This window comes from Ochotona curzoniae, unplaced genomic scaffold (assembly GCF_017591425.1).
Source record: "Ochotona curzoniae isolate NIBS_2020 unplaced genomic scaffold, NIBS_Ocur_1.0 contig_2927, whole genome shotgun sequence".
NCBI lineage: Eukaryota > Metazoa > Chordata > Mammalia > Lagomorpha > Ochotonidae > Ochotona > Ochotona curzoniae.
In genome coordinates this window covers 1,041,364-1,068,996 of record NW_024465654.1, presented here as the reverse complement: position 1 = coordinate 1,068,996, position 27,633 = coordinate 1,041,364, and the positions used below count along the sequence as shown (strand labels likewise).

The window sequence follows — 27,633 nt, the reverse complement described above, 5'->3', positions numbered from 1 at the left end:
ATGACCCAAGGAAGTGCCTGGGCTCCTGCCACCCACACAGGACACCCGGCTGAAAGACCAGGGCACCTGGCTTCAGCCTGGCCCAGCCATTGCCCTTTATAGTCATCTGGGGAGTGAACCAGTGGAGGGAAGATCTCTCTTTGCCTCTCCCACATAGTCCCTCTCTCTTCCTTTCTCTATCGCTCTACCTTTCAAATAAAAATAAACAAATAAATCTTCAATGCATGCAACGGGGTGAATGGGTTTGGGTAGCCATTTCAGTAGCCACAGATGACAGGATGGAAAGGTGATCCTGGCCCCGTTCCCCATGCCAAAGGTCACCATTCAGGCTTACAGCCTGCTTGTGGCTGGGCAGCTGTGTCCATCTCTCCATGGGTGGCACATGTGGAGGTAGGAACAAGAGTGACCCACGATCCCTGGACATTCAGCTGTGTAAAACATTGTTTCTAATTCCAGCCATGCCCACAGAACGCCTGTGACATTTGGCAGAAACCAAGACGCCAAGGGCTGTGCCCTCTGAGGTTCCTAAAACCGTTAATGGCTCTGAGAGGCACTGTAATAAGGCTGGTTCTACAAAAGAAGTTGGAGCAAATTGTTCCGGGCATTCAAAGGCAACAGCGTTCTGTTCCAGGATCCAGGAACTCCTGGGGTAGCTGGCAGTGAAGCAAGATGTTAGAGCACTGTGAATAGATGTTGGTCAGTGGGGGGTGATGGCACAGACTTCGAGGAGGAAGGGATGGTTGGAATGGAAGGGTGAGGTGGCAAGAAGGCAGCTCCCTCGCTTGGAGCTGGCTTGGCTGAGATGGTGGGGAATCTGGCTGACAAGGAAAGGATGGCCAGGCTAAGAGGTGGTAATTAAATACCAACGATGATGGGGACATGTTGCCGGGTTGTAACCAGGGAGCTCACTGTTTGAGCTCTGCTTTAGGAAGATGAATGTGGTCAAAACAGGGAAGAGAAAGAAGTGGAGGGACCGAAGAAGCATGGGATGCACTTGGGAGGCGAGTTAAAAAGTCCAGCCAAGAAATAATGAGAACCTGGAGTGCCCAAGGGGCTGCCTGCCAGAGAGACTGCAGAAACAGACTAGATAGGGGTTGGCAACTGACAGAATGCAGGGAAAGAGAGGCAAGCCAGAATCAAAGATGACTTCAACACTTCAGGCCTGGGTGAGTAGGAAAATGGTGGTGACATTAACAGAAATCAGCAAGTCAGCAAGAAGAGCAAGTTGGGGGCGGGGAGAAATAATGAATTTCAATCTGGATGTGTGTGATTGGAAATGGCATTGAGTCATATAAGAAAAGATGTCTAGCAAGCAGACAGGAATGCGGCTCCAGCCAATCAAGGCCATAAACACAATCGGAAAGCAAGTGACAAACTGAAAAATGCATCCTGACATAGGAGGAGATGGCGAACAATGCCTTCGACCCTTAATAAGGAAAGAGCTCTTACAAACCAATTTAAAAAAAAAAAAAGATATTTCTAGGACTGGTGTTGTGGACACAGCATAGATCAGCTGCAGCTTGCTGATGTCAGCATCCCATAGGGGCACTGGTTCAAGTCCCAGCTGTTCTACTTCCAATCCAGCTCTCTGCAAATATGCACCTGGGAAAGCAGCAAAAAATGGCTGGACTACTTGGGTCCTTATTACTTATGTGGGAGATCTGGAAGGAGTTCCAAGCTCCAGGCTTTAGCCTGGACCAGCCCCATCCTTGGTGGCCATTTGGGGAGTGAACCAGCAGATGGAAGATATACCCTCTTCTCTCTAACTCTGTCTTTCACTAGAAATCGGGCAAATTAAAATTAAACTACCTATGATTATCAGATAAGATTTTCTTCCTCCCTTTAAAATGACTAAAACTCTTCTGCCTTTATAACATTGCAATAAATAAATAAACACTTTTATATTCTTCTAGTGGATACATAAGTAGATTGAAAATCCTTGGAAGGCAGTTTGGCAAAGCCCACTAGAAGTGTTAAAAAGCACGACTGCTTTAACACAGTAATTACATACTGTTTTATCCTAAGGAGGAGTCATGGATAATCATAAATTCATTGCTGTAAGAATTTCATGGCAATGCTACCCACGCAGGCAAAAACTAAAGAGTTCATTTAAATGCCCCCACAAAGCAATGTTAGTTTAAAAAAATAAAAGCAATGCTATTCACACGTGATAGATGACCAGACAGTCATTAGAAATGTTGAGGACAAAGTGATGAATCGTCAGTTGAGGAGAACACATGGGAGAAGACTAAGTGGTGTGGTCACATTTTCACAGTGAAAACCTATCCACGTTCTGTGATGGGGTGCAGCCAGCTGATGGCTAGCACCCGCTTGGCAGGTTAATTGACAGCAGACATCAGGGAATCCAGGTTTCCACACCCCACCCTTCCCACCTTCTCTTGCATCGTTCAAGCTGATTGACAGAGTGGATGTGGTATGCACCTGGCCCATCCTGCCTCCTATTGTGCTAGATTAGGTTGGTTACCTACAGGAAAACTTTGGGCTCCAGTAGCTCCCTTCCTGCTTCCTGCATTTCATAACTGAATACATGGAAACTTTGTTTCTCAATTTGGTTGAAGGATAAGAGTTTAAAAAAAAAAAAACTGATTTCTGCTATGCAGTGCAGTGGCTCCTAGAGTGTAGTGGGAGCTACTGTTACCAAACTCGGGCAATAAAGACTCCTCCTATCATCCTACACTTGGGTCTAATGTGATCTCTCTCTTTTCTCCGCAACAGTCCAAAGGTGAAGAGAGGAGACCTAGAGAAAGGACCAGTATGGTCAAAGATTGAGGTGAGGCCGGACATCTTGTTGCTAAACCATCTGGGTGGAATGCCAGTAGGATCCAGGAGAAAAGAGGGTAGAGTGAAATGAGAGTGGGCCTGGTCCTCTGGGGTGATCCAAAAGGACAGGGGACAATGAAGTAAGGAGGCTGGGATCTTGCTTCTCCAATTCTATGACTGCCCCTGCTCTGAGAACCTTAGACCCCTACATTGCTAGGGTCCAAAACCAAGTCCACCTGTGCCCAGAGCCCCCTGAGCTTCTTCTACCAGGATGGGTGCTGTGCTCAGGAAGCAGCACAGAGTCTCCACTGCAACTAAACAAGTCTCTGTGTCTGACACTGACCCTGATACTGACTTTTGCATTTGAACTTACTAAGGAGAAACTGCCAGCATGATCAAGGTCACGAGAACCTCTAGCACCCCTTAGCTGTCATTGAACTCCTTTGCCATGAGGTTTTCCTTTGCCTTGAGGACTCCCTAAGACTCGGATCAGTTGACAAAGTGTCCATCATGACCATGTGTTGCGTCAGACAACTGGTTCAGTGGATTTTGGGGGAGAGGATGAAATCCCTTTTAATGGCAACAGACCATGGAATAGGGAAGATGACCATGATCCAGAGAGGATGGCACTTTGCCCCTGGCTGTCAGGCATGCCCACTCTAAGAAGCTATGAGTGGGTGGGAAGCAGCAATAGCCTATAGGCCCTGGAAATTCAGCTTTGTGGAGTGATGCTTCTAATTCCATGAATTCCTGCAGAACACCTATGGCAGCAAGACTGTGTGGGACCTGCAAAAGAATGAATAAATGTATAAGCCCTACAGGTTCCATGTTGGCAAAAAGGAACCTAAATTGGAATCCAGATATGGCTCTGGAAGCTATAAAAGGTGCTCAGCCACAATTAAAGACCCTGAAGAAGAGTTCTGAAAACTTGGCTTTTGGCTTCTCCGGTTGCCCACTGATGGTCCTGCAAAGACTTGGGGGACATAAGGATGAGTCCTAGGGGGATAATACATGCAGGAAGGTTGACTCTTTGCTCAGCCACACCTGATGTCCAGGGGAAGCCAATCTTCAACCAACCCTATATGCTGACTGAGAAGTAAATCAGAGGCCTTGGAATAACACTGGTTGCTCAGCCTACGTGACTTGAACCTCTGTGCTTTGGTCTCCCTAGAGTCGGACCTGTCACAGCTCCATGTGCTCCCTGTGCCCAGCTTCCTGCCCAAGGGACTTTTTGATCCCCCTACATTGGGAATGTGTACCCTTGTCATCCTGGAGATATAGTCCAGTTTTCTCTGCCTTGCTGGCTTCTCTGGTAGCTGTTTTTGTACCACCACCCCCAGTCCTGTCCTGCATAGGATCCCAAGGCTTAGAAAGAACCCTACTAAAGCCAGCACGGAGGCCTACCATGCTAATCCTTCATCTGTGGTTCTAGCATCCCATGTGGGCAATGGTTCATGTTCTGGCTGTTTCACTTCCAATCTAGCTGGGAAAGCAGCAGAGGATGGTTCAAGTGCTCAGGTACCCATATCCATGTGGGAGACCCAGAGGAAGCCCCCAGCTCCTGGCTCATAACTTCAGACCCATCCAGCTTCAGCCGTTGTAGTCATTTGGAGAATGAAGCAACAGATGGATTTCTCTTTTTCTGTCTTTCCCTCTCTCTGTAACTCTACCTTTCCAATCAAAATAAATAAATCTTTTAAAAGATTTTAAAGATTTTAAAATTCTTCCTCCTTTCCCAGAGTCCAGCCCGGGACACTGTTATTTGCTGATACTGTCTGCTTTCCTGATCTGCTCAGTATGCCCTGCCATTGCCAGGATTTATGGCTGTGTTTTCTACTTATGCCAACCACCGCTCAGGATTCTTTAAACACTATGTCCTGTCTCTAGGGGGCATTTCCACCATGGTTTATCTCCCCAATAAATCGTTTTTGATCTTCATAGCCTTCCCATTCTGCTGGAGTGAACAGGTCCAGAGCCCCAGCCAATGCTAAGAACAGATAGAGGGGTAGAGAGAGGGATTTTTTGAGCTGCTCCTTGAGGGATGGATGGGCTTTTTACCAACACAGTGGGGATTCAGGGAGCGCAACTTTCATCTCCCTTGCCACACACATACCTCTATCTGAAAATGAAGATCAGTGGTGCTGATCAGTGATGCCAATGGTGATGAGATGGTGAGGATGGTGACATTCAATGACAGGTGATGATGACAATGGTAATGGCGCTCATGATAATGATGATGGTAAAGGTGGTGATGATGTTGACTGGTGATGGTAATGGTAATGGTGATGACGCTGTACCCCAGGCAATGTGCTAAACATTTTACAAACAGCTCGTCATGAATCCTCAGATTAACTCAAGGAGGTACTAAAATGTACAGACAAGAAAACTACGAAGACTTTCAAAGAGTAAAGTGCTAGCAAGTAGCAAAGCCAGCATGTAAACCACACGTGTTTGACATGGAAAGCCCATGCTCTTAACATCAATGAACTGACTCAGGTCAGTCTAAACTTAGCAGCTATCATCAAAAGTCAGATTTTGTGCAGAAAAATGGATAGCTGAGCTGGCCCTGGCAAGAAGCTCAGTCGGGGAGCGCGGGAGGTGGGGGGGAGGGAGGAGGCGGGGAGGAACAAAATGAGGATTAACAGGCATTCACTAAAACAAGAAAAGGACTTCAGCAAAGGTGGCTCAGGTAGGTACCTCCCTGAGGAGCTGGGTTTGGAAGGGAGTAGTCAGTAGGCTCCATATTGCAGATGGAGAAACTGAGACTTTAGAAGGAAAGGAATTTTGTCCAGAATCACAGAGGCAAGCTGAGGTGAGACCTGCAAGTAGAGCCTCCAAGAACAAAAGCAAGTCATGTGGGGAGACCTTCAGGAAGCTGGGTGCAGAGACTGGGCACAGTACAGGCAGAGGTCGGCTGCGGGAGCAGAGAAGGCGGAGCCTCCTGCCACAAGCAGCTGATGCTAACCTAACCCCAGCCCTGTGGGCTACAAATGGCTCCTACTGGCACCAGCCCAGGCTTGAAAGCAATTTTCCCAGAGAATGAGAGGCTCCACGGGAGGAGCCAAATTCTGTTCTGTTCTCCAAAAGTCAAGAGAGCATTTCTCTAACCTGAGTCATCTGTCCCATGGAGAGGGTTGGGGTGGGGAAGAAGGTAGGGGTAGGGGACAGGGGATGGCAGGTTGGGGATAGCACAAGGAAATGGAGCTCCAACCCTGGATCCACCCCAGATTTTTTCTCCACTGCTCTCACCTTCCCAACTTGCCATCTAGATCCATAGCCCCTCCACCCAGTGCCCCCCTTAGCTTCTGCACCCTTTCTTCTTGGCTGTGTTTACGCCCAAGGCTGTGATCTCAACTGTGGCCCATGCCATTGATCGTAATAGGAATAGGAGTGCCTCTAAACCATCTGTCTGCCTTTTCATAGGGACTAGCGTTTGCATAAAAGAGCATTCCCGTGGTGCAATGTCACACAGCCGCAAGGGCAGCAAGGGGCCATTTGGACCTCTGTTATTACCAATGTCTGCATCTCACCAAAGACAGCCTTTTTTCCACCCTCAGAACTGCTCACCTGCCTCCATACCTCCTAATGCCCGGGCTAAGTAAAGGATCCTTGAAGTCCACCTGCCCAGAGGAAGTAGCCCTTGCTCTCTGTTTCTTAGCCGATGTGCCAGAAGCCCAGAGTTGGAGCAAGGGATGAGGGCTAGGGTCTCCCGGTCCTATAGATGTTGTTATCTTCTTGCATGTGGCCTCCAAGAGCTTGCACCAGTTTATTCACTGACAGACACCCTCATGCCCACTCCAGGTGGTTATCTTTGGCACAGACACTCTAGAGCCCACTTTCCCAGCCCAACACACGAGTGACAAGGCCAGCTCCTGACTTCTGTTGCCAAGCATCCATGAGTGTAACCCCTTTGGTTCTGCCTGTTCTCAGTATCTCTAGCCACACCTCTAGTATCCTGGCACAGCCCAGCCTCACACCATTTCACAGCCTTCCAATTAAGCCCTCTCTACACTGTCTTCTGGAAAGCCCCTTTCATTGGGTCCTGCCACCTACCACGCCTAGTCCTCACCTTCATAGGGCACGGGGAGACCCATCACAACACTTGGCTGAACCTGGGTTTGGAGAAGGCATGAAGATGATGGCCAGCATCATCTAGTTAGAAGCTGGAGCGGGGGTTGCGGTGCAGAGAAGGGACTAGATTTTTTTTAATGCAAATTATTAGGCCTTACCAGAACACCTGACATGGTGAGTCCCAGACATCTGCATGTACAGCCCCCTTCAGGTGTTTCTGATACAAGCTCTATTCTGCTGAGGACTTGGCTGCGTTTTTCTACATTGTGCCCCATGGACTAGAACCTCCTAGGAAAAGGTTCCATGGTCAAGTATGTTTGGACAGATGAGCCAAAGTAATTGCCTAATTGTAGTGTTCCCAAGTCTTTGATTAGCCAAGATGAAGTGTGACCTGCGAGAGGACACTGGGAGAGGGGTCCAGCGCCACCAGATTTTGTGCCTGAGGCATCCATTTGTTCTGAGATGTCTGCAAACATTATCCAAAAATTAATATTCTGAGCAAAGTGAACTGGGCTTTGATTTTCACCAGGGCTTGTGTCTTCCAGTCTGTCTGTCAACCATGGTAGGGGTAGAGTGCCTGGCTCAGAACTTGAGGGATGAGAGAGCCATGAGCCTCACACTGAACAAGCTGCCCAGGTCATATCCAGATGGTGCCTGCTCTCTCCTTTCCTCTCTGGTCTCTTGGATGCCGATCTGGCCCTGCTGTAGTGCTCCTGGGGTGCCCAATGTCAGAACCAGGCCTAGGATGCTTGGAAGAGAAACAGTCAAAGGTTTTGGAAAAAAATTTAGTGTAATGATGAAAGGCAGGGGCTGGGTATGGGCTCTGCTACCTGCAGGCTTCATGACCTTGGCTGATCACAACATTCAGTCACTGCCTGGAGTTCCCGGGTGGCAGTGGCCACAGCACACCATGTCCTGGTGCCTCCCCTCGGTCCCCAGCTGTCTTTCTGCTGTCACAGCAATGCCTGCTTCAAATCAAAACGTCATTGCACCCACACAGCACTCCCTCTGTCTCTCAGATCAGTAACTGCTGGGGGAAAAATATATCTATTGGATTTTTTGGGCCTGACCTATTTTTTTTTTTTACATAAACTGGGGCTGTTTTCCACTATTAGTCACTTTTCTCTCAAGCCTCCACATATTAAATTCTCTCCTTATATCCTCAGATATTTGGGCTGCGAGAAATGTCAGGTTAATTGAATGCTTGGCTCCTGGCTCTTCCTCTTCAATGGGCTTAAAAGGCACACTTCCCTGGGTACCCTCCACCTCCCACGTCCCCGCACAAAGCAACAGGAGTTCCTATCTCTCCTTGAACTTCAAGGAGGTGCCTGGGCACCCAGCGTCCCCCTGTGCTGCCTCTACAGCCAAAAATGCAGGAAGGCATGGTCTCGCCAGCACCCTTCTGGTGTCATTCAGGCTGTATGCTTTTAAACCAATCCCACTGTGCAGTCACCAACAGGGTCCCCCCATGGCTCAGCTCAAGGACAGCCCTTGGTGGCATGCAGTGGCAGCAGCGGCAGCAGCATGCACAAAACCGTCTAACTTTTCCTTTGGTTTCCCCTTCTGTCAGTCAGTCAGCGTTGTATGTCCTGTCTCTCCCATGGGGCTGCTGCCACGGCCAAGGCACCAACTGTGTGGCTATTTAGAGGAAATTCTAGGGCGTGTTACAAAAGTTGGAGACTTCCGGTTCTTACCATCTGACTCCTAGCCTTGCTGCTATTTTGGGATGTTCCCTGGGTCCTGGGCTGACACCAAGCACAGCTGCCCTTCCAGCTGAGTCCTGCTGGCTGAACCCAGCTCAGCGCCTTGCAAACCATGCATGGTCTCCAGGCTTCAGTTCTGCCCTGTTTCCTCTGAGTTTTCTGAATACCAGAGGGTTGATCTCTTCTGGAACAGACCATCAATTAAAAAAAAAAAACTGGTGTCTTCTCCAGCCCTAGGTCTCTTTCTGACCCTACTCAGAAGCCTGGTTGGTCCAAAGCCACCAGCCCTCTTCTTCCTGTTTGGGGAAGCAAATGGTCTCATGCACATTTCAACCATCCTAGATGTCACTTAGATTCCTTCAGAACAGTGGTCAGATTTTAGATGAGGGTACTTCAAAAAACTGTCTGGAAAAATGAAAATAGACAAGTTCAGGGGTGGGTGCTGGGCCCAGGCACCACTTGGGATACTCAGAGCCCTCATCAGAGTGCCTGGAGTTCAAGCCCCAGCTCATCTCTGGATTCCAGCTTCCTGCTGGCACATGTGCTGGAAGGCAGCAGGAGACAGCTCAAGTCCTTGGGCCCTGCCACACCCACCAGGCTTGAGCTTCTGACTCCTATATTTGACTCAGGCCAACCCTGGCCACAGTGAGCATTTCAGGAGAGAATCAATAGCAGTGTGGCAAGGAGTCAGATGGTAATAGGTGGGAGTGCTTTCTCGTTTTCCTCTCTCTCTCTTTCTCGGCCTTTTTCTGTTGCTCTTGTTGTTGTTGTTGTTGTTGTTGTTGATCATTTAAAATTCTTTCTTCCTTCTTTGATTGACTGATTTTGAAAGGCAGGGCAAACAGATAAAATCTTCCCTCTGCAAGTTCACTCCTCAAATGCCTGCAGCAGCTGGGACTGGGCCAAGACTGATGGAGCTGGGAATTCAATCCGCGTCTTTCATGTGAGTGGCAGGGACCCAACTCCTGGAGACATGATCTGCTGCCTGCCAGGGAGTGCATTAGCGCAAAGCTGGAGTCAGGAGTCAAAGCCAGTAGGACTCAAATCCACATGTTCCAAAATGGGAAACAGGTGTCCCAAAGAGCTTAACACCTACCCCTCTATGCCTTTTAAATACATTTCTAATAAATTGCTTCAGAGAAATTCTAGCCCATACAACTTTTTTATTATACAAGTTTTCTACAAATTTTAGAAGCTCCCCCACATGTGTGCATTTCAAAATCTTTTGCACAAAATCAATGTATCTTGTAATGCTATTTCCCACCAACTTGTCTTTGTTCTCACCTCAGTGTCAGGCACAGAGCTGAGGCTCAGTAGAGATGCCTTGATTACAGTTTCCTTGTACTTCAGCTGGGCCAACATCATTCTTCATAAATAGAACATGAGGGGAGAGTGAAGGAAGTTCCTTCTCACTACACCATCAGAGAGCTCTCACACCCGAGAGAGCAGAGAGATGGCAGGAAGGAAGAGAAAACAGAACCATCACTGCAGTCCCCACGACACCCCCACTCCTCCAGCAGGTTTAGTGGCTCCTGACGCTTTGGCTGAGAAGTGTCTAATCTTCCAGGATTTCCAGGACAAGAACATGTCTGGCAAATAATGGCTCGTGCTTGCTAAGCACCTGCGATTCCTTCCACGTGGGGACTTCAAGCACAGATTCAAGTGTGTTTGCAAGAGATGGGGGTGGTGCTCACTGCACAGCACCATCTACTTTCTATATACCACCAGATCATCCACTTAAACAACAATTGAGGTGGTACATTTTATTCTATGCATGCTTTTTAAAAAATAATAATATTGGAGAAGGAAATCTAATAGAACAAGGAGAAAACACTAAAGCCTATGATTTGGGGTGGTTCAAACTCATTAAAATAAGCTATCCCTGGACTTAAGGCCTACTGCATCGAACCATTTCTGCCTTTTCTTAGCATGTCCAGAATTCCCCAATCAAAGACTTTTAAGCATTTAGCTGTCAAATTAACTCACTCATCAGGTCCCTTCATTCCTGAAAGCAGGAAAAAAAGAAAAAGCAAACACATCTTCCTGATGAGGGGTCCAGAGAGAGAAGAAAAAATAACCCCAGAGACCATTCTCCTAAAGATGCTCCTGGTCCTAAATCCTAGGAAAAGTAGATGCTTTTGCTGTGCTACAAAGAGCAATAAGGAGGTCTCAAGGACACCTGCTGTCCTTCAGTGTCCTGGGATTCCAGACTTCCATCTTCAAGCTCCCGCAACCTCTGTGTGTCTGTGAGGCCATGCAACCTCTCCACCCAGCTCCTGCTCATCCAGTCTCTGCGACCTTGGCCTTCAATGTGCCCCTAGCACACCCCAAAACTAACTCTCACGTAGGCTACCTGCACCAGCAACTTCCCCTATGTTTGAACAAATCACTCCCATTCCACTCAGGTCTTGATTCAAAAATGGTCATTTCCTACTTTTGTGTCTGTAAAAACGCCTGTTTCCATCACTCTATTCCCTTACTTCCTTCATTTTAACGTCATCCCAGCTTATGAGACTGTGCCTTGCACTGAGGGGGTGGGCAGTAAATACTCATTGATTACAGGAAGGAATGAATGAGCAAACAACTGAATGGACCAATGAATCTCAATAAGCTACAAAAGGAGGGCAATGCCAAGGATGGAATTGAGATGCACAGTAACAGAACAGCTGGGACTCACTCCTCGAGATCCATGTTCTACCCCCATGGTGTCTCCAAAGCACGTGGAGAGGAAAACTGTCTCCTCAACACCCAAGCCAGATGCTGGACACTGGCTCCAGCCTATGCTACCCTAAGATTCTCCCTCTGTGTATGGCCTTGCTTTTATCTCTAAGCTAAGATACTCCAGAGCCCAGAAAAGCTGGCTGTTGGCAGACACTTGATCCAGAAGGCCAATACACAAGCCGAAGTTCCCAGAATCCTGACAGATACAAGTCCAATTTCATCAGCGCAGTAGAAAAGCACCCCCACTCCATGCCATGCTTTCCTGCTTCCAGTGCTGCTCAAGGGCTCCTGCTCTTCTCGTACCAAGCCTGCACCTATCCTGTCTCTGCACCTGCTGCTCCCCTGCCTGCAGTTAACAGCTGCCCTCTGTCTCATCCACCTGTCCAGCAACACTTGTATGACCCTAGGTCAAGTCTCCTTCCATCACTTTGTACCTGCAAGTCAGGCACCCTAGACAAGAGCCCAGTTCCAGAATATAAAATCTGCCATTTCCAGCAAAGCACACCTCCAAGGAATCACAAGTGTTGAGTGCTTTTCCAAATCCGTTACCTACCAAAGGCGGGGTTCACCTGAGGATGTCAAGATCTCTTCTGAGATAGTGTGAGCTTTCCCCTTTGGGAACTACCATAGCTCTGGCCTCCATCAGAGTGTCAGAAGATTCTCTCTCCCCCATGACCATTAGAATATCTGAGAAGAACCTGAATTTGTCTCTGTACTTAAAAAGCGGGCGTGTAGGGACTGTATGGTATTAATGTGATCTGAAATCTGAAGGCAGGGCTTGCATTAGGGCTCAATACCGTAACTAAAAATGGCCACATCCCACACCAGAGAGTTGGGTACACTTCCCAGCTGCTCTGCTGGTGACCCAGCTTCCCAACAATGTGTCTGGAAAAGCAGCCCAAGATGGGCCCTGCCAACCCTTGCAGGAGACACAGGTAAAGTTTTGGGCTTCAGCCTGACCCAAAAGGCATTTGAAGAGTGACCCAACAAATGTCTCACTTCATCTCTCTCTCTCTCTCTCTGCCTCTCTCTTTCTCTCCCTGCTTTTCAAGCAAATGTACAAACATTGAAATAAAGGTTTTTTAGGAAGGAAGACAGAGGGAGGGAAGGAAAGAAAACAGGAGAGAAGAGGGAGGGAGGAAGGATAGGAAGGGGAAAAGGGCTTTCAGGCTTTAGGGTGGCTGGCTTTGTCGCTGCCCTTTGTGAACAATTTCTTAGTAAATTGTGAAGGCTTAAAAGCCTTTTTTAAAAAAAAAAAAAAAAAGCTTTTTTTTCTCCTGGAGGTCTGCTCACCCCACCCCCAGAACCCCTCCTATGACCTTCCCAAACCCCTACAACTTCAGGCTCCCTGCCTAATTACTCAATGAAAGCTGCCCCCTCTTAGAAGCCCGGCTTGTTTTTTGATGACATTCCCTGGACTTAGCCAAGTGTGTGTCGTGGGCCAACATACAGAGTGTCCATTCTCTGTGAATGTGGAAGGAATGACTGACTGACTCAGTGGAGCAGGTGGATGGATGGACAATCAGCCATGCCGAAGATTCAGAGACTGTGCACGTGGCTTCCCCTTTGGTCCCTGGGGTCTGCAAGTAACAGAATGCAGTGCTTCCACACTGTCAGCATTGACTCTGGACAGGACTGAGGAAATGTTTCCTCGAAGCGAAGAAGTCATTTCCCTCCTGTTTCCCATGACCAAGACCTGTCTGTTCCTCTCTCCAGGCTTCACATTAGCATGCAAAGCAGTTCTGCCTTTCAGAATTCACCCTTTGGTGAACCAATTCGACAATGACCATTGCAAACAAAATAGCCACCACTGTGGCCGCGAGCCAAGTTCATTTTCCCTGTTCCTTCATGTGACCTTCACAGTAATTTTCTGGAGAAATTATATATGATCCAGCAGTATAAACAAGGAAAGCAGGGCCCCTACAAAGTAAGTAATTGGTTCAAGGTCATGGAGTTAAAAAAATGAAAGGAATCCAGATGCCAGCCTGAGGGAAACTGCCTCCCATAAATACATATAGATTTTTTAAGACTTATTAAATACACTCACTTCTTAGGCAGAGTAACACAGAGAGAAAGAAAGCTATCTTCCATCTGCTAGTTCACTGCCCAAATGATCACAACAGCCTCTGATGAGCCAGGCTAAAACCAGGAGCCGGGAACTCCACTCTGGTCTCCTACATGGTTGGCAGGGGTCCGACTACTTGGGCCATCTTCTCAGACACACTGGTAGAAAGCTGGCCAGCTGTGACTCAAACTGACAGGAGACCGGCATCAGAAGTAGCAGCTTACCCACTGCACTACAGCAGCAACCCAAACTTCCCAAATTTGATTTCGAGTTCATGAGAGGCCATGCCACAGTCAGGGTCGTGGAGTATAAGTAGCCCCAGGGAAAGAATCTCTGAAGAGGGCATATTCCTGTCAAATCATTCGATGCAGGCTCCATGAGATTCTGCTCTAAATTCTCTTGACCATCTTGCCGTTTGCAGTGAGGCAAGCCAAGACCCTCAGCTTCAGATGAAGGACCACATGATGAGAAAAGGCCCACATTTGGATTCGGAAGTTCATTAGTTAGTCCAGTTCCGGGTTTGCCATTAAGTCATCATATGTCCCTGAGCCAACCCTCGCCCTCTCTGGCCTTGAATTCCTAAATAAAAAGACAAAAGCACTGGGTTCACTACAGAGGCCAGGCTCCACCAAGTAGAAGGTGAATGTGAGCCAGGGTGAGTAATGACAACACGGGGTTGGGGAGGGTAGGCAGCAGGGCAGATGTGGTCATCAGAGTGCCCCCTTCTAGAGGGTGCCCAATGTGTCATGCTGCTGTCTTTCCATCAAATTTTTAAATGTTGGTCTTTACAAGGCCCAGCTGAAACATCCATCCTCTTATTATTGTTACAACTCTGTTCACAGCTAGGCTATAGAGGCCCAGACAATTGAGATCAGCGACATAACAGGGCCAAGGAAACAGCAACACTGTTCTGAGCAGGTGAAAAACATGGGTTTCTGGCTGGTCATGCTCAAAGCCAAAGGCAAGGCACGGGTCCTCCAGCCAACCTATTGCCCAGGGCAGGCTGGAGAAGCAAATCTGTGTTGTTACTTCAACTGCACTAAGGCTGTCTGGGTACAGTCTGTGAAGTCCCTGGAGTAACATGCTTGTATTACCATGACATGGGAGTGGCAGTTTCCCTGCTAGCCAAATCACTGGGAGCAAACACTGTGGGCCCCAGCTCCAGAGTTTCTGATGCAGCAGATCTGGGATGTGCTATAAATCTGTACTCCCAACAAGCTCTTGAATGATGCTGCTGTGACTGACCATAGGACCAGGCTGGGGGCAGGTGCAGCTTGGGGCAGTAGACTAGGGCCACTCATGTTAGCAGCCAGCCCTTTGATCTTGGGGAACCCACCGAACCTGTCACACTCAGATTCCTCCCTCACAAGGTAGAGGACATTATTAGTATCTCCTCGGAGGACTGCTTGTGATTTAAAAGATATCATCTGGGTCATTTTTGAAGACTGGGGACCTTGGATGTTCTTCTTCCTCACATCTTCGCTCTGATCTGCAGATCCTTGAAGGGAACAGACAATGGGAAAAGGACAGAAGTGCAACGGGGTCTTTCTATAAAGACTCAGGTGTAGTGGAACATGGGGGACAAGGCTGGGAGCTCCCCATGGATAGAAAAGATTGCATGTGAAGGAAATCCACACAGGACCAGAAAGATGCTACTCTTCCAGAAAGATGCTACTCAGTAGACCCAATGGGTTTAAGAGACTTCCTGGGAGCTGCCCAGCCAGTGTCTCAATCTCAATGTAAAATCCCCACTGATGCCAAGAGAGAAAAGCAAGCTTACAGCAGAGATGTATGTCTCTTCAGCAGATACATACTCGATTTGAAGCAGACGTCAGAGTTCTACAAAAAGGCTTCCAGAATTCCTTATTCTCGGCCCTTCTCCCTAGGGAGAAGGCTGCTTAGTAAACAGAGAACTTTCAGCTCACTGGTGCAGGACCTGCAGGGCTCACAGGGACGAGCATTAGTCCCAGAAGAGACCTGTTGCTGGGAAGCTGCTGAGCCTGCGCTGTGATCCTTGATTCTCCAGAATCCCATGAACTCCATCTTAAAATTATTGAGCACCCAAGCATTTCCTCTCTGGCCAAATAAGATACAGCATAGCATTCCCTGAAGGGACACTCATCTCTGAGCAAGCCATCTCTGCCCACATAGCCCATTCATTCATTTATTCCTTTGATCACACATCCACTGAACCCATTCTGAGCCCAGGCTTTGGGCTCCAGTGTACAAAACAAACAGGAAAGACCAAGAACACTAACTGGGAAGCCAGTTGCAGTGTGTATAGTCTGAGATGGTGTGAATAAAGAGAAGGAAGTTAACAGTGCCATGAAAAGAGAAGCAACAGGACTTTGATTCCTGATTTCTGTATGGGGAGAAGAACTGTGTCCCTCATGTGGACAGGCACACAAGGATGGAAACAGTGGGAGGATGAAAGAGAAGAGCTTCTCTGGAGTCATGCTGAATTGTCAAGTCCCTGCGGAACACTCAGGAAGAGCGATCCAGCCAGAAGAGCGAGTCTGAACATTTGGAGGCATGGGAGATGAAGAGATTACCTAGGGACATAAGCTGGAGGAAGCATCATTGGGCAAAGAACCCACAAGGGAGTTAGAGAGGGAATAGCCATGGACATGGGAGAAACAAGAGGGAGAGGGGCTTCAAGGCCCCAAGAGCAGAGGATATCAAGCCAAATGCATCCAGCTGTGCTATCTGGTACCGTTGATGGGCCCTGTAGGATGAGTCCTAGGAGAGTCATTGAAATGAGTCACAAAGGGGTCTCTACGGCTGGTGGCCAGAGCCATGCCAGAGGAGGGTAATTGCAGAGATGGCCACAGAATCATCACTCAAACTCCAGTGTGAAACTTGGCTGCCAGCCCCAACCATGGTACCCAATGGAGTACAATATCTTGGCTCGGGCCTACATCCTGGGAGATGAGCCAGGTCCCAACACTATAGAAATTGTGGTGCATCCCTGCATACAGGAAAGCAAAGAAGAATAGCCCAAACAATGTGAAGTCTTTCCTTTCTTCTTCCCTCATTCCTTTTCATATTCAGAACAGGCTAGATTGTTGACACTGCTGGAAAGTGATGCATCATTTGCCCGGTCAAGTGCAACCCTGAGACTGAACTCTCTGTCAACATCCAAACTCACAAAAACTGGAAGTACCATCCAAAAAACCTGTCCTGCCTAATCTCGCCTGCCCTGAAAAACTGCACAGCTACAGTAAACAGGTGTTTGGTCTAATGGTTAATATGGCCGTATCCCACATCAGGTGCATGGGCTGACTACCCATAGCCATCTTCTCACTCCAGCTTCCAGTGAATACTCAAGTGATTGAGTTCCTGTTACCCATGCTGGAGGCCTGGATTGAATTCCTCCTACTCATGTGGGAGATACATGCCTTTGAGGAGTGAGCCAGCATATGAAAACACCCTTGCCTTCTCTTGTTCAGGTAAATGCTTTAAAACAAATCAAGATGGGACCAGCACCACAGCATAGTGGGTAGAGCCACTGCCTGTGAAGCCAGCATCCCATGCGGGTGCCTGTTTGGGTTTTGTCCTGGCTGTTTCACTTCCAATCTAGCTCCTTGGTAGTACACCTAGCAAGGCAGTGGAGGACGGTCCAGGTACTTGGGCCACTGCACCTGCATGACTGCCTGGCTCCTGGCTTCAGACCAGCCTAGCTTTGGCCATTGTGACTATGTGGGAAGTTGGCCAGTGGATGGAGCATCTTTCTCTACCCCTCACTCCTCTCTCTGTTGTAATTCTGACTTTCAAATAAAAATAAATCACTAAAAAAAAAAAAAAAGTATTGCTGTGGGGACCACAAAAGCCTATGCCCAGGAATGAGAGAGGAAGAGAACACTGAGCCAACAGCTGGAGAGCAGAGGAAAAAGCAGAGGCCTCTGAAGGAAAGCTTCTTCTTGCCAAGTGATTACCTGTAAGCTGCTTACCCCTAACATCCACCGTTCAAGTCAGGACCCCAGCCTAGTCCAACTCCCCGCTGTGCTGAGGCTCAAAGTGACAGCACCTATTGGCATCTCCTAAAACCTCCATTCTCTCTGTGTGCCATTTGCTACCTATGAGGTGGAAATTGTCTCACCACATTTAACAGCATAAATTTAACACCCGTGGTCTTTGTCTGCAAAAGGAAGCCAGATGGAAGGCGACAATGGATAGCTCAATGTGGGGAGACAAGCGAAAAATACCCTGGTAAGCATTTATACCAGGCTCCTCACGACAGCGTTTGAAATTTGTACACCAGTACCTCCCATATTGTTAAAGGTGTCCCTGTGTCCACTGTCTCCATTCATATAAGAAGCAAAGCCAACCATCTCATTTATTCTGCAAATGGGTCCTAAGGCAAGCAGAGTCAGTACCACAGGTTCTGGCTCTTGGTTCTTTGCTTGCGCTATGTTATCCAGTACTAGCTGAGGTTCTCATGAATGGTTTAAGCCCAAAATGAAGCCCAGAGCATGGGTGAGATGACCCAAAGAAAGAGAAGATGACCCAATACCCATCCCTGAGCAATACCACAGCTTCCAAGTTACACAATCAATGATTAACCTAGAAGTTAGGATGCCATGTGGAGTTGCTTGCATCCCATATTGGAATGCCTGGGTTCACATCCTGGCTTGGCTCTTGATTCCTGTTTTCTGCTAATGCACACCCTGAGAGATAGCAGTGACTGCTGAAGTAGTTAGTTTCCTGTTAACCACATGGGAAACCTGGTTTTGGCCTAGCCCAGCCCAGCCCTGACTGCTGTGGGCACTGGGGCATTAAACTGGTAGGTGGAAGATCTCCGTCTTTCATATAAAATAGAGGCTTTAACAAAATGTTGAAGTGATGCTCTGTTTTTCCTGTGGGCCACACTTACCTGTGGAATTTCCTGCTTAGGTCTCCTTAGAGAATTGCAGTCATAATTGTCAGGGAGAGATGAAATCCTTGAATGTAACAAGACTGGGGGAATTACAGCCTTTCATTGTCTGAGCTGCCCAGCCTTGAAAGGCCACCAGTTATTTCACTTCAGCCAAGAGATTATCTTGCACAAGTCATAGAGTGACAAATGGAGTCCTAATTGGAAAATCGCCTAATAGTCCTTCCTTTTATGGCTAGCATTAGCCCAATTTGCTCTTGGTTGTACCACTGCCAGGCCATATATACACATACAATCAGTGCACAGTCTAAGGGATTTGTGACCAAAGGGACAAGGAGTATAACCAGGTCATTAAGCATCCTGTTTGTGTGAACCTGGGCTTATGTCCTGTTTTGCTCTGGCTCAGGCTCCCTATCCCTCCCTCACTGCCGTGCCTTGGTCATTGTCAGCAGGACTGTTGGGGCGAAAGTTGCCCTCTCCACGCAGTGCCCAGTGGGAAGGAATGGCACTCTTCCCAGGAGCAAAGCTTGGGAAGGACACAGGAAGCCTCCGTCAGGAAGTCTGCCCTCCAATGACTGCCCTCTTCTGCCTGCATCACCCTCACATTGGTTGGGACTCTGTGGGCTCACAGTTACGGCCCACCACCTTCTTTCTGGATCTCAAAGCAGAGCGTGAGATGTGAGTAGGTAGATCAGCATGAGGGTATCAGAAATCTCTGTTCCAGCTGCAGCACATTGCACTGGAACCCAGCAGAACCAATGGCCCATCCTGGTCTTAGCTGGTTCGCCTGAGCGCCAGTGGCCTCCCTGGCGCAGCTTGGCTCCCCCCTCAGCCAGTGCCAACTTTGTTCTGCCAATGACAATATCCTTTATTTCTCTGTTTCTCCTTCTGGACATCACCAGGCAGATTCAGATGACTAAAACAGCTAATCCTTCTGGGGCACTGACAGGTGCCAGACACCTGCCTGATGTGCAGTAACTCATTTCATCTACACAAAAACCCTATCAGATAAAGTGCTGTTGTCCATGTCCTGGACAGTGAGACCCAAACACAGATAACTCAAGTGACTTGTGCAATCTCATAATTAAAACAGCTGAGGTAAAAATCCAACACAGCAGGCCCCGTGCAATGGCTCAGTTGGTTAATCCTCCCTCTTCAGAAGTCAGGATCTCATATGGGCACCTGTTTGTGTTTCAGCTGATCCACTTCTCATCCAGCTCCTGCATGTGGCCTGGGAAAGTAGTGGAGAATGGCCCAAAGCCTTGGGACCCTGCACCTGCATGGGAGACTCAGAGGAGGATCCTGGCTCCTGGCGTCAGATCGGCTCATCTCCAACCATTGCAGTAACTTGTGGAGTAGATGAAAAAAAAAATCTTTCTGTCTGTCTGTCCTTCTCTTTGTAGATCTGCCTTTCCAATAAAAACAAATCAACCTTTAAAACAAACAAAAAAAAAAACCACATGCCCTCTTAACACACCACACAAAACTACCACCAGCCAAGTGGGTTGGATGGTTGGGAAGGAGCCAAAAGTTTCACTGTCTCCCTACCTCTCGGACTAACCCTTCCAATAAGCTATGAACAGACCCACAATGCTACTTCAAAAACAGTTCATCTGGAAACTGTGTAGCAAATCCCTCCCAGAAAGGCAACGAATCTAATCATGGAGGTTCTACATGTCCAGCGGGTCCCCTTCCCAAGTGTGGAAGTTAACCAGCTTCTTCCTCAGTCTCCAGGTGGCATGGAAGCTGGTGTCAGGGAAAAAGGTGGGGCGAGCTGGAGACTGGAGGTATGGATGAAAGAGAAGTCCCTACTGTTCAAGGCAAAGGCTGTGCCACAGTCCTTGAGGAGCCAGGAGGAAGGAGATTAAGGGAGAAGAGGTCTATGGTGATGTAGTGATGGACTTTGCAACTCTCCTGTGCCTTACTGTTGTACACCGTCCAGTCATGCATCAGTCCACGACATGTCAGACATACAATGGGAGACACTGGAAACTAAACGGTGTTCTTTTGAAAAGACACGTTCAAGTCCTAACCCCTCATGCCTGCAAACATGACCTTATTTAGAAATGAGGCCATTGCAGACATCAACTTCAGATGAGGCCAAACTGCAGTTAGGGTAGCTGTTATGACTGGTGCCGTTATAGGAAGCAGAAGAGAAACAGATGAACTTTTGTGAGTGGTGTACTTTTAAAAGTAAAAAAGAAAGATGCACACGGGAGAATGCCACATGATGATGGAGACAGAGGCCGGAAGGATGGAATCTGCATGCCAAGGGACACCCAGGACAACTGACAACAACTGAGAGCTAGGAGAAAGGCAAGGAACAGACTTTTTTTCTTTCCCCTAGAATCTCCAGAAGGAACCAACCTGCCAACACCTGGATTTCAGATTTCTCCCTTGAAGAACGCTGGAGGAATAAATCACTGTTGCTGCTTTAAACCACTCTGCTCCTGGTTTTTTGTCACAACAATCCTAGGAAGATGGTGCAGGTGGTTAAACTTTCAAGACAAACTTGAATTTGGGAGTTTGTCTCCTGAAGCCTTCTGTGCTCATTTCATCCCAGTAAAGAAGCTGGAGACGAGTCCAGGCTTCATGGCAACAGCCAGGCATCCAGCAGCCAAAGACAAAGACTTACTTAGACATGGGGCGTATTCCTGATCCATCAACCAGGACCTCAGTCATTGGGACGTCTCAGTTGAGTAAGGGGGAATGGAGTCATAGCTGTCCCTGCATGAGTTAGGCCAGGTCTCACCGAGTCTCTGTCACACAGCATAGCAGGAGGGCTGTGAACCTGACCATGGCAAGATCGTAATGGAAGCCATAAGCGAAGGTGTAGAGAATGGCAAGGCTGACTGACGGTGCCTTCCTAGGTGTCTCCCAACCTACTGCACGTTCTTCCCCTCCCCTTAACCCTCTTCATACATGGACACTACAAAAAGTTTACAGAAAGCAGAATGAAAGATAAGCTTGTTTTTACTGTGAACTTCTGAACCCCCTGTTATGCAGAGTTCACACAGTTTTTACACCAAAATAAACTCATCTTCTGATTCTATTTTTTCACAAACTTCCTGAAATACCCTCATATTTCAAGTTTCTATTCTGGCCTCTTTCAAGCCTTCACTGACTACTGGACTGGAAAAAGCATGGGGCGCGACAGCTACAAAACCAGGGCTTCCTTCTTAGCACCTTCACTTACTAGCTGTAGAATCTTAGTCCAGGAACCCCAACTATTTACACTTCACTTTCTTGACCTAACCAAGGATTAAAACATAACTCCCAATGTTATAAATGATGGAATAAATAGAAATAAATAGTAAAGTGAGCATTGTGAGCGCAGTTTGAAAGAGCCCACTCTCCTTACGTACCACCCCTAGATCTTACATAGAGAAACCCTGGTTCACTCCTAGATCTAACCCTGGTTTCGATTAGCAAAAATCAGGAGGATACACCAGAACATTAGCATGGAGCAACACAAGCACTGCATCAGATGTGTTTGCTTAAGGAAAGTATAAATGCATCAGCCTAAGGAATAGGCAAGGTGTCCACACCAGTACTGAAGAGGCCTGTGACAGATGGCAGGTGTCCCCATCGCTGTGCTTAAATGGGTTTGCATTTCTCTGCCACTCTAAAATTCTATGACTTCATGAAAAAAAAATGTGCACATCAAGCTGTTTGCACTTATAAAATTAGACTTTAGAAAGATATCTTTATTTATGGGTTACCATTGCAGTTCTAAGGGGGAAAAAACAGTTGTGCTTGAAAAAATGCTAATGACATGTGAAAGAAGTATAGACCTTGGGTGTGAGAAGGATGCAATGACAGCCTAATGCAGGAGAGGCTAATTTCAAGCACTCCTCTCTTAACTGTTACTGTTAGAAAGCTAATGCTACGATCACTTGGAACAAAAACCAGTAAAGAGGGTGAGTCTGCCTAGTACAGCCCAAAAATAGAAAGGTGACTTTACAGTTTTCATTTCCTGTTTAAAAAAGATTGTTTATTTGAAAGGCAGAGTGACAGAGAGAGACAGACAGAGAGAGAGAGATCTTCCATCCACTGATTCACTCTCCAAGTACCCACACCAGCCAGAACTCAGCCAGGCCAAAACCAAGAACCAGAAATCCTACTCTGGTTTCTCATGGGAATAGCATGACCCCAAGCACTTAGGCCATCCTCCACTGCTTTCTGAGGCCCATTAGCAGGGAGCTGGATCAGAAGTGTTGCAGCCAGGACTTGAACCAGCATTCTTGATACTGGATACTGGCAGCACAAAGAGCGTTTTAACTTGGTGCACCACCACATCAGCCTTCATTGTAAGAATGTGTATTTATTTGGGAATCTGACAGAGTTCCCATCTGATGTTTGTTCACCACTACACAACTGCTTTGGCCTCACCACTACCACCAAATGCCCATAATGGCTGAGGCTGGGCCAGGCAAGCCGTGGTTGTTGGGACTGGATCAGAGATGAGGACCCGCAGAGCAGGCATTGGAGTATTCATAAGGGCAGAGAGCAAAAGATCAAAAATACAAGCCATGGGCCTGAAGAAGAGGATGATGCAGGGTAGGGGGAGTTATGGGCACTGGAAAAGGCTTTTCAGGATGCCTGGTGCTGTGGCTTGAGGAGCATATAGTTCTGACCTCATGCAGTTGAATCCCAAGGCTGAGCTGGGAGGATGTAATTGCAGGTATCTAAGAGTTAGGCTTAAGGGAGGCCCTTAGCTCATCAGGGGTATGTCCTCAAAAAGTGGCTCCATAGGCTAATCCTCTACTTTCAAGCACTGGCATCCCATATAGGCAGCAGTTCGTGTCCCAGTTGCTCCACTTTCCATCCAGCTCCCTGTTTGTGGCCTGGGAAAGCAACAGAGGATGGCCCGAAGGCTTGGGACCCTGCGTGCATGTGGGAGACCCAGAAGCTCCTGATTCCTGGCTTCAGATTAGCTGAGCTCTGGCCATTGTAGCCATTTGGAAAGTGAACCAGCAGAAAAAAGATTTTTCTGTCTCTCCTTGTTCCTGTAAATCTGCCTCTCTAATAAAATAAATCTTTAAATCAAAAAGAAAGCATTCTTGGGAGAGGGTTGTATATAACAGCTATGTTCAGCCTTCTCTCCTATCTATATCTATATCTATATCTATATCTATATCTATATCTATATCTATATCTATATCTATATCTCTCTCCTTTCACACACATGCTCCACCTCCACCATCATCTAGCCTCACCACACACCCAACCAGCATGGCCACCGGATCTCGGACTATGAGCCTGTGTGAGCCTCCTTCCTGCCCCACTCCACTGACTTCTTTGGGGGGGATTTGTGACAGTGTTCAGATGCTGACCAACACATCTAGAAGCAGGGAGTTAGGGCGGAGGTGGACAGGGACTGGTGAGGGCCATGATGGAGGAAGAGCAGCACATTGGAGAGAGAAGGAGCAAGCACCTGCTTCATGTGTGCCATAGAGCATCTCCTCACATCCCACGCTGACCGTCAACCATAAAAAGAGACAGCTCTGGTTCACAAAAGAGTGAACCAAGGTGGGCACGGTTAACAAGGGCACCAGGGTCACCCAGTGCCAGCAGCACCACCAGCCATGTGCCCTCAAGGCCCCAGGCTCTTGGTCATGTAGGAAGCATATCTACTCCAGCATCTCCCCACCTCCAGCCTCACCTCCTGAAAGAACACTTTTCTCCAGCCACCTTGCCTGCCTCCTCCTAGCATCTGTCCATCCTTCCACCTCTCATCTCCTCTCATTCACACATGGCATCTTTCTCAAAATGGCAAGTATAGGGCAAAGACCAGTTCTCAGGGCCATCTGTGTTCCCAGGCTGACATACCCAAGTGGGGATTTCTAGAAATTGCCTGACCTCGCTCAGTGCCTCCATGCCCTCATCTATGGAATGAGGATAAGAAATTAACCAACCTTTTCTTACCAATCGGGGCTACTGTGCCAGGGAAATGAAAGCAAGAGCTTGAATGGAAACAGAAGCACAGCAGAAAAAGGCAAGGAGAGGTGTCCATCAGATGGGCACACGGTGGGCTCTTGGGCCACTGTGTTCCTGGGGCTGGATCAGTACTGAACCAAGAACAATGGCCTTACCCAGCAACAGAGGCGCAGGCAAACCCACAGCACCCCACTTTTGGAAGTGCCGGCTCCAGTCCTGGCTTATTCCAAGAAAACAGCCAGTTCCTGGAGAAAGACCAAAGGAGATAGTCACGCTGCCTGAGTGCCTCATCGCGATGCGGGTTTGACCCAGTCTGGGTTACACCATTTCTCCAAGGAGGTTGCTAAGAAGCAAACTCCAACACCCACCCCCTCCTCACGCCCCTCCCAGGCGCTCCAGCTGGGCCCATTTTCTTGCTCCCCCACGCCCTTCCCCCGGCCTCGTTGCCTCTGTGCCCCCGCACGCCGCGTGGATTTTTTTTTTTCTCGACCGCCTCTACTGCTGTTTTCATTGATGCCTTGAGCGGCGCTGGCAAGCGCGGCTGCTGGGAAGCGGGAGCGCGGAGCGGCGGGGGATGCAAGTAAAAATAGCCTGGCGCGCGTAGCTCTGCTCTCCTCTAACCCTCGCCGAGGTGCGGGGCGCAGCCACGGCCGCTGCGGAACCTGGCACCGCTCTGCACCTGCCGCTTGACCCGCCTTAGGCACCTGCGAAAACTTTTGTTTGAAAAACCCATCACGCGTGGCGTGGGATGGGGTGAAGAGGCGGCGAGGTGGGGGAGTTAGTGGAGGGGGGGGAGGAGAAGGAGGAAGCGCCTTCCAGCTCCCCTGCGCTCCAGCCACCTGGCTGCAGGGACTGCTACGTGCTGGCTCTCTCCACACTTTGCAGACACACGGCCTTGAGCTTCAGAGCTATTTTTAGAAACCTCTTGGGCGGGTGGGCCGAGGGGCAGTGGGGTGGGGGTGGGGCAGTAAGAGGGCACGGGGGAGGGACCTGCAAGGCTGACTCTGCTTGGAGGCCAGGCGCCTGGCACCCGCTACACATCCTGCTGGGGTGTCCGCTCTCGGGTGGGGGTTGGGGGTGGGGACGAGGAAGCGCCCGGGAGACCGCCAGCACCTTGGCTTTGCCCTAACTCTAGGGGAGGCGTTAGCCACTGGATGCCCCTCACCACCAGCAGCAACACCACGCTTCTTCCAAGCCCCTGGGGCGTTCTTGTTTGGAAAGAGACAGTTGGCAGCTGCATGCTGCTTGTGGTCGCTTAGGGGTAAGGGTTAGCTGCAGAGTTGAGACCGCGAGAACAGAAGCCCGGGCCAGGGTCTCTGCACTTTTCTGCATTCCGGGGAGATCGACCGGCTGATCCCCGCGCCACACCCCCATCCCGCCCCACGCTGCATATGGGTAACCATATGTGAGGCTTGCAGCAGCCCCACTAAGACACCCGGCTATTAACAGAGCCCCGAGGTTTGCTCCGTGTCTTTTCCCTGCCACCGCCTCAGGGCTGGTCCCACGTAGCCCACTCCGCCCCCACCTGGGCACACCGTTTCTCCAGGAAGGTAAGGGGGCTGTCCACGAGGAGCCCCTTCCTAACTACAGGTGCCCAGAACCCATGCAAGACTCTGTCTGTTCTAACGACAAAAGGGAGGTTGGGGTAGGGGTCAGGGCGAGGCTAGGGGATGCTTGGGACGGAGGCAGTGCCCGGACAGGGCTCTCTTTTGAGGCCCAGGGCCGACTCCAGAGCAGAGCAAACGATGGGCGATCGAAGGCTGGTTGGGGGTGGGGAGGGAACCCCAAAGAACACTTGGCCGAGTCCCCCCAAGCAACCCTGGGCGAAGCTGCGGCGTGCGGGACAGGCGGCTGCAGCCGCACCGCTCGCCACGGGCGCGCAGCCCCCACCGCTCGCGCAGGCTCCGCTGCGGCAGGAGCGGCCGGTCGCTGGCCTTGGTGCTGAAGGTGGCCGCGGCCGGCCCGCCCTTCCCGGGACCCTGCGCCCCCCGAGGCGGCTCCAACAGCCTGGGCTGGCACACCTCTCCGCGACCCGCTCCGGGGCTGGGCTGGGAGGGGAGTGGAGAGGGAAGCAGAGGAAGGTGCCCAAGTCCTGGCAGCGCCTCGGCTCCCCTCCCCCGCGCCCCCTGCAGCCGGGAGCCCTCCGCGATGCTGCTGGAGGGGACCGAGAGCTGGAAGAAGGGACTAGAGCTCCTGGCAGCTCGGCCTGAGATGGTCAGGGTGCCAAGGAAGGGGGAAATGGCCTTGACCCCAGGGTCACCCGCCCCAGCTCACCATGAAGCCAGCAAGCCCGGAGCCCTAGAGGAGCCCAGAAGAGAGGGCTGGGGAACGTGCGGTTGCCCGGGGTTCGGAACTTGGGGGAAGGGGACGGGGAGCAGCAGTGGCAGGAGAGGGTGATGGGGTGAGAGCGACTCTTTTGCATTTTCAAGAAGGAGGGGAGCGGAGCCATGCACTGCTGTCCCCCACCCCCAACACGCACAGACACACACACATACACACACATACACGATCGGCCGGCAGCTGCAAGCCGGGTGCAGCCGGCAAAGTTTGGCACCAGGTGCAGCGCGGCGGTGGAGGCGGCGCGGGGTGCGGGTGGGCGGCGGGTCCCGCGTGGGCAGCGGGGTCCGGGTGGGCGGCGGGGTCGCCTTAGGCCCGCGCTCGCGCCCGCTTACCTCGGGGTTTTCGGCGGCGTTCTCCGCCATCTTCCTCCTTAGGAGCAGACAGCGGGAGGAGTGTTTCATGCCCATAAGAGCCGGCCACGGTTAGGTGGTACAGAGATAGTAAAGGAAGGGAGAGAGCTGGTGTCGCTTTAAAAGAGAGAGCCGTAGGGTGGAGGGGCGAGAGGGCGAGCGAGCGAGGAGAGAGACGACCCCGCCGAGCCCCGGTGCGGGCGCCGGCAGCAACGATCCGCCGCGGGCGAGGCCGTCCTGCAGGCTCCACTTTATTTCCCTCCCTTCTCATCTGCTTCGGATTCCTTCGCACAGTTTTCCAGTACTTCTTGCGCACCGCGACCCCCCTCCCCGCCCCTCTCCACCCGCGCTGCGGGCCGGGCAGGCGGGAGGAAGCCCCGAGGGCTGCGCGGCGGTGGTGGCGGCGGCGGCAAAGCGGCAGGCGGCCACGGCGCCTCTCCGCTCCTCTCGCCGGCTGCTCTCCAAGTCCGGCCGGCCCAAGGCAGCCGCCAACTCCTGTCAACTTCTGCCGAGGCGCGGGGCGAAGCAACACGCTGCTTGCGCGTCCCTCCCGGGGGCTGCGCCGGGTGAGTGGGGGCGGGCTGGCAGGCTGGGTGGAGCGGGCGGCTGCCGGGCGCAGACCGAGGGGGCCCCTGGCACCCCCGGGCCCGCCCCGCCCCCGCAACCGGGGGGCTCTCGGCCGCCTCCACTGCCCGCGCTGTGCACAAGTTGCGCTGGGGGCCAGGGCTGCGCGGCGGCGGGGAGCCGGGAGCCAGAATAGGGCAGGGCTCCTGGCCCGGGAAGAGTGAG

At 50.1% G+C, this 27,633-nt stretch overlaps 1 protein-coding gene across 1 annotated transcript in view; it reads right to left on the bottom strand.

The window, feature by feature from the left end:
* PRMT8 (protein arginine methyltransferase 8) overlaps positions 1-26,936 on the bottom strand; it is a 69,255-nt gene extending 42,319 nt beyond the window's left edge. Inside the window, exon 1 of the mRNA XM_040978998.1 lies at positions 26,827-26,936. Within this exon, the coding sequence (XP_040834932.1) occupies positions 26,827-26,901 (75 nt within the window). The 5' untranslated portion in view covers positions 26,902-26,936. The remainder of the gene's footprint in view (positions 1-26,826) is intronic.
* Between the last annotated feature and the right edge of the window lie 697 nt (positions 26,937-27,633).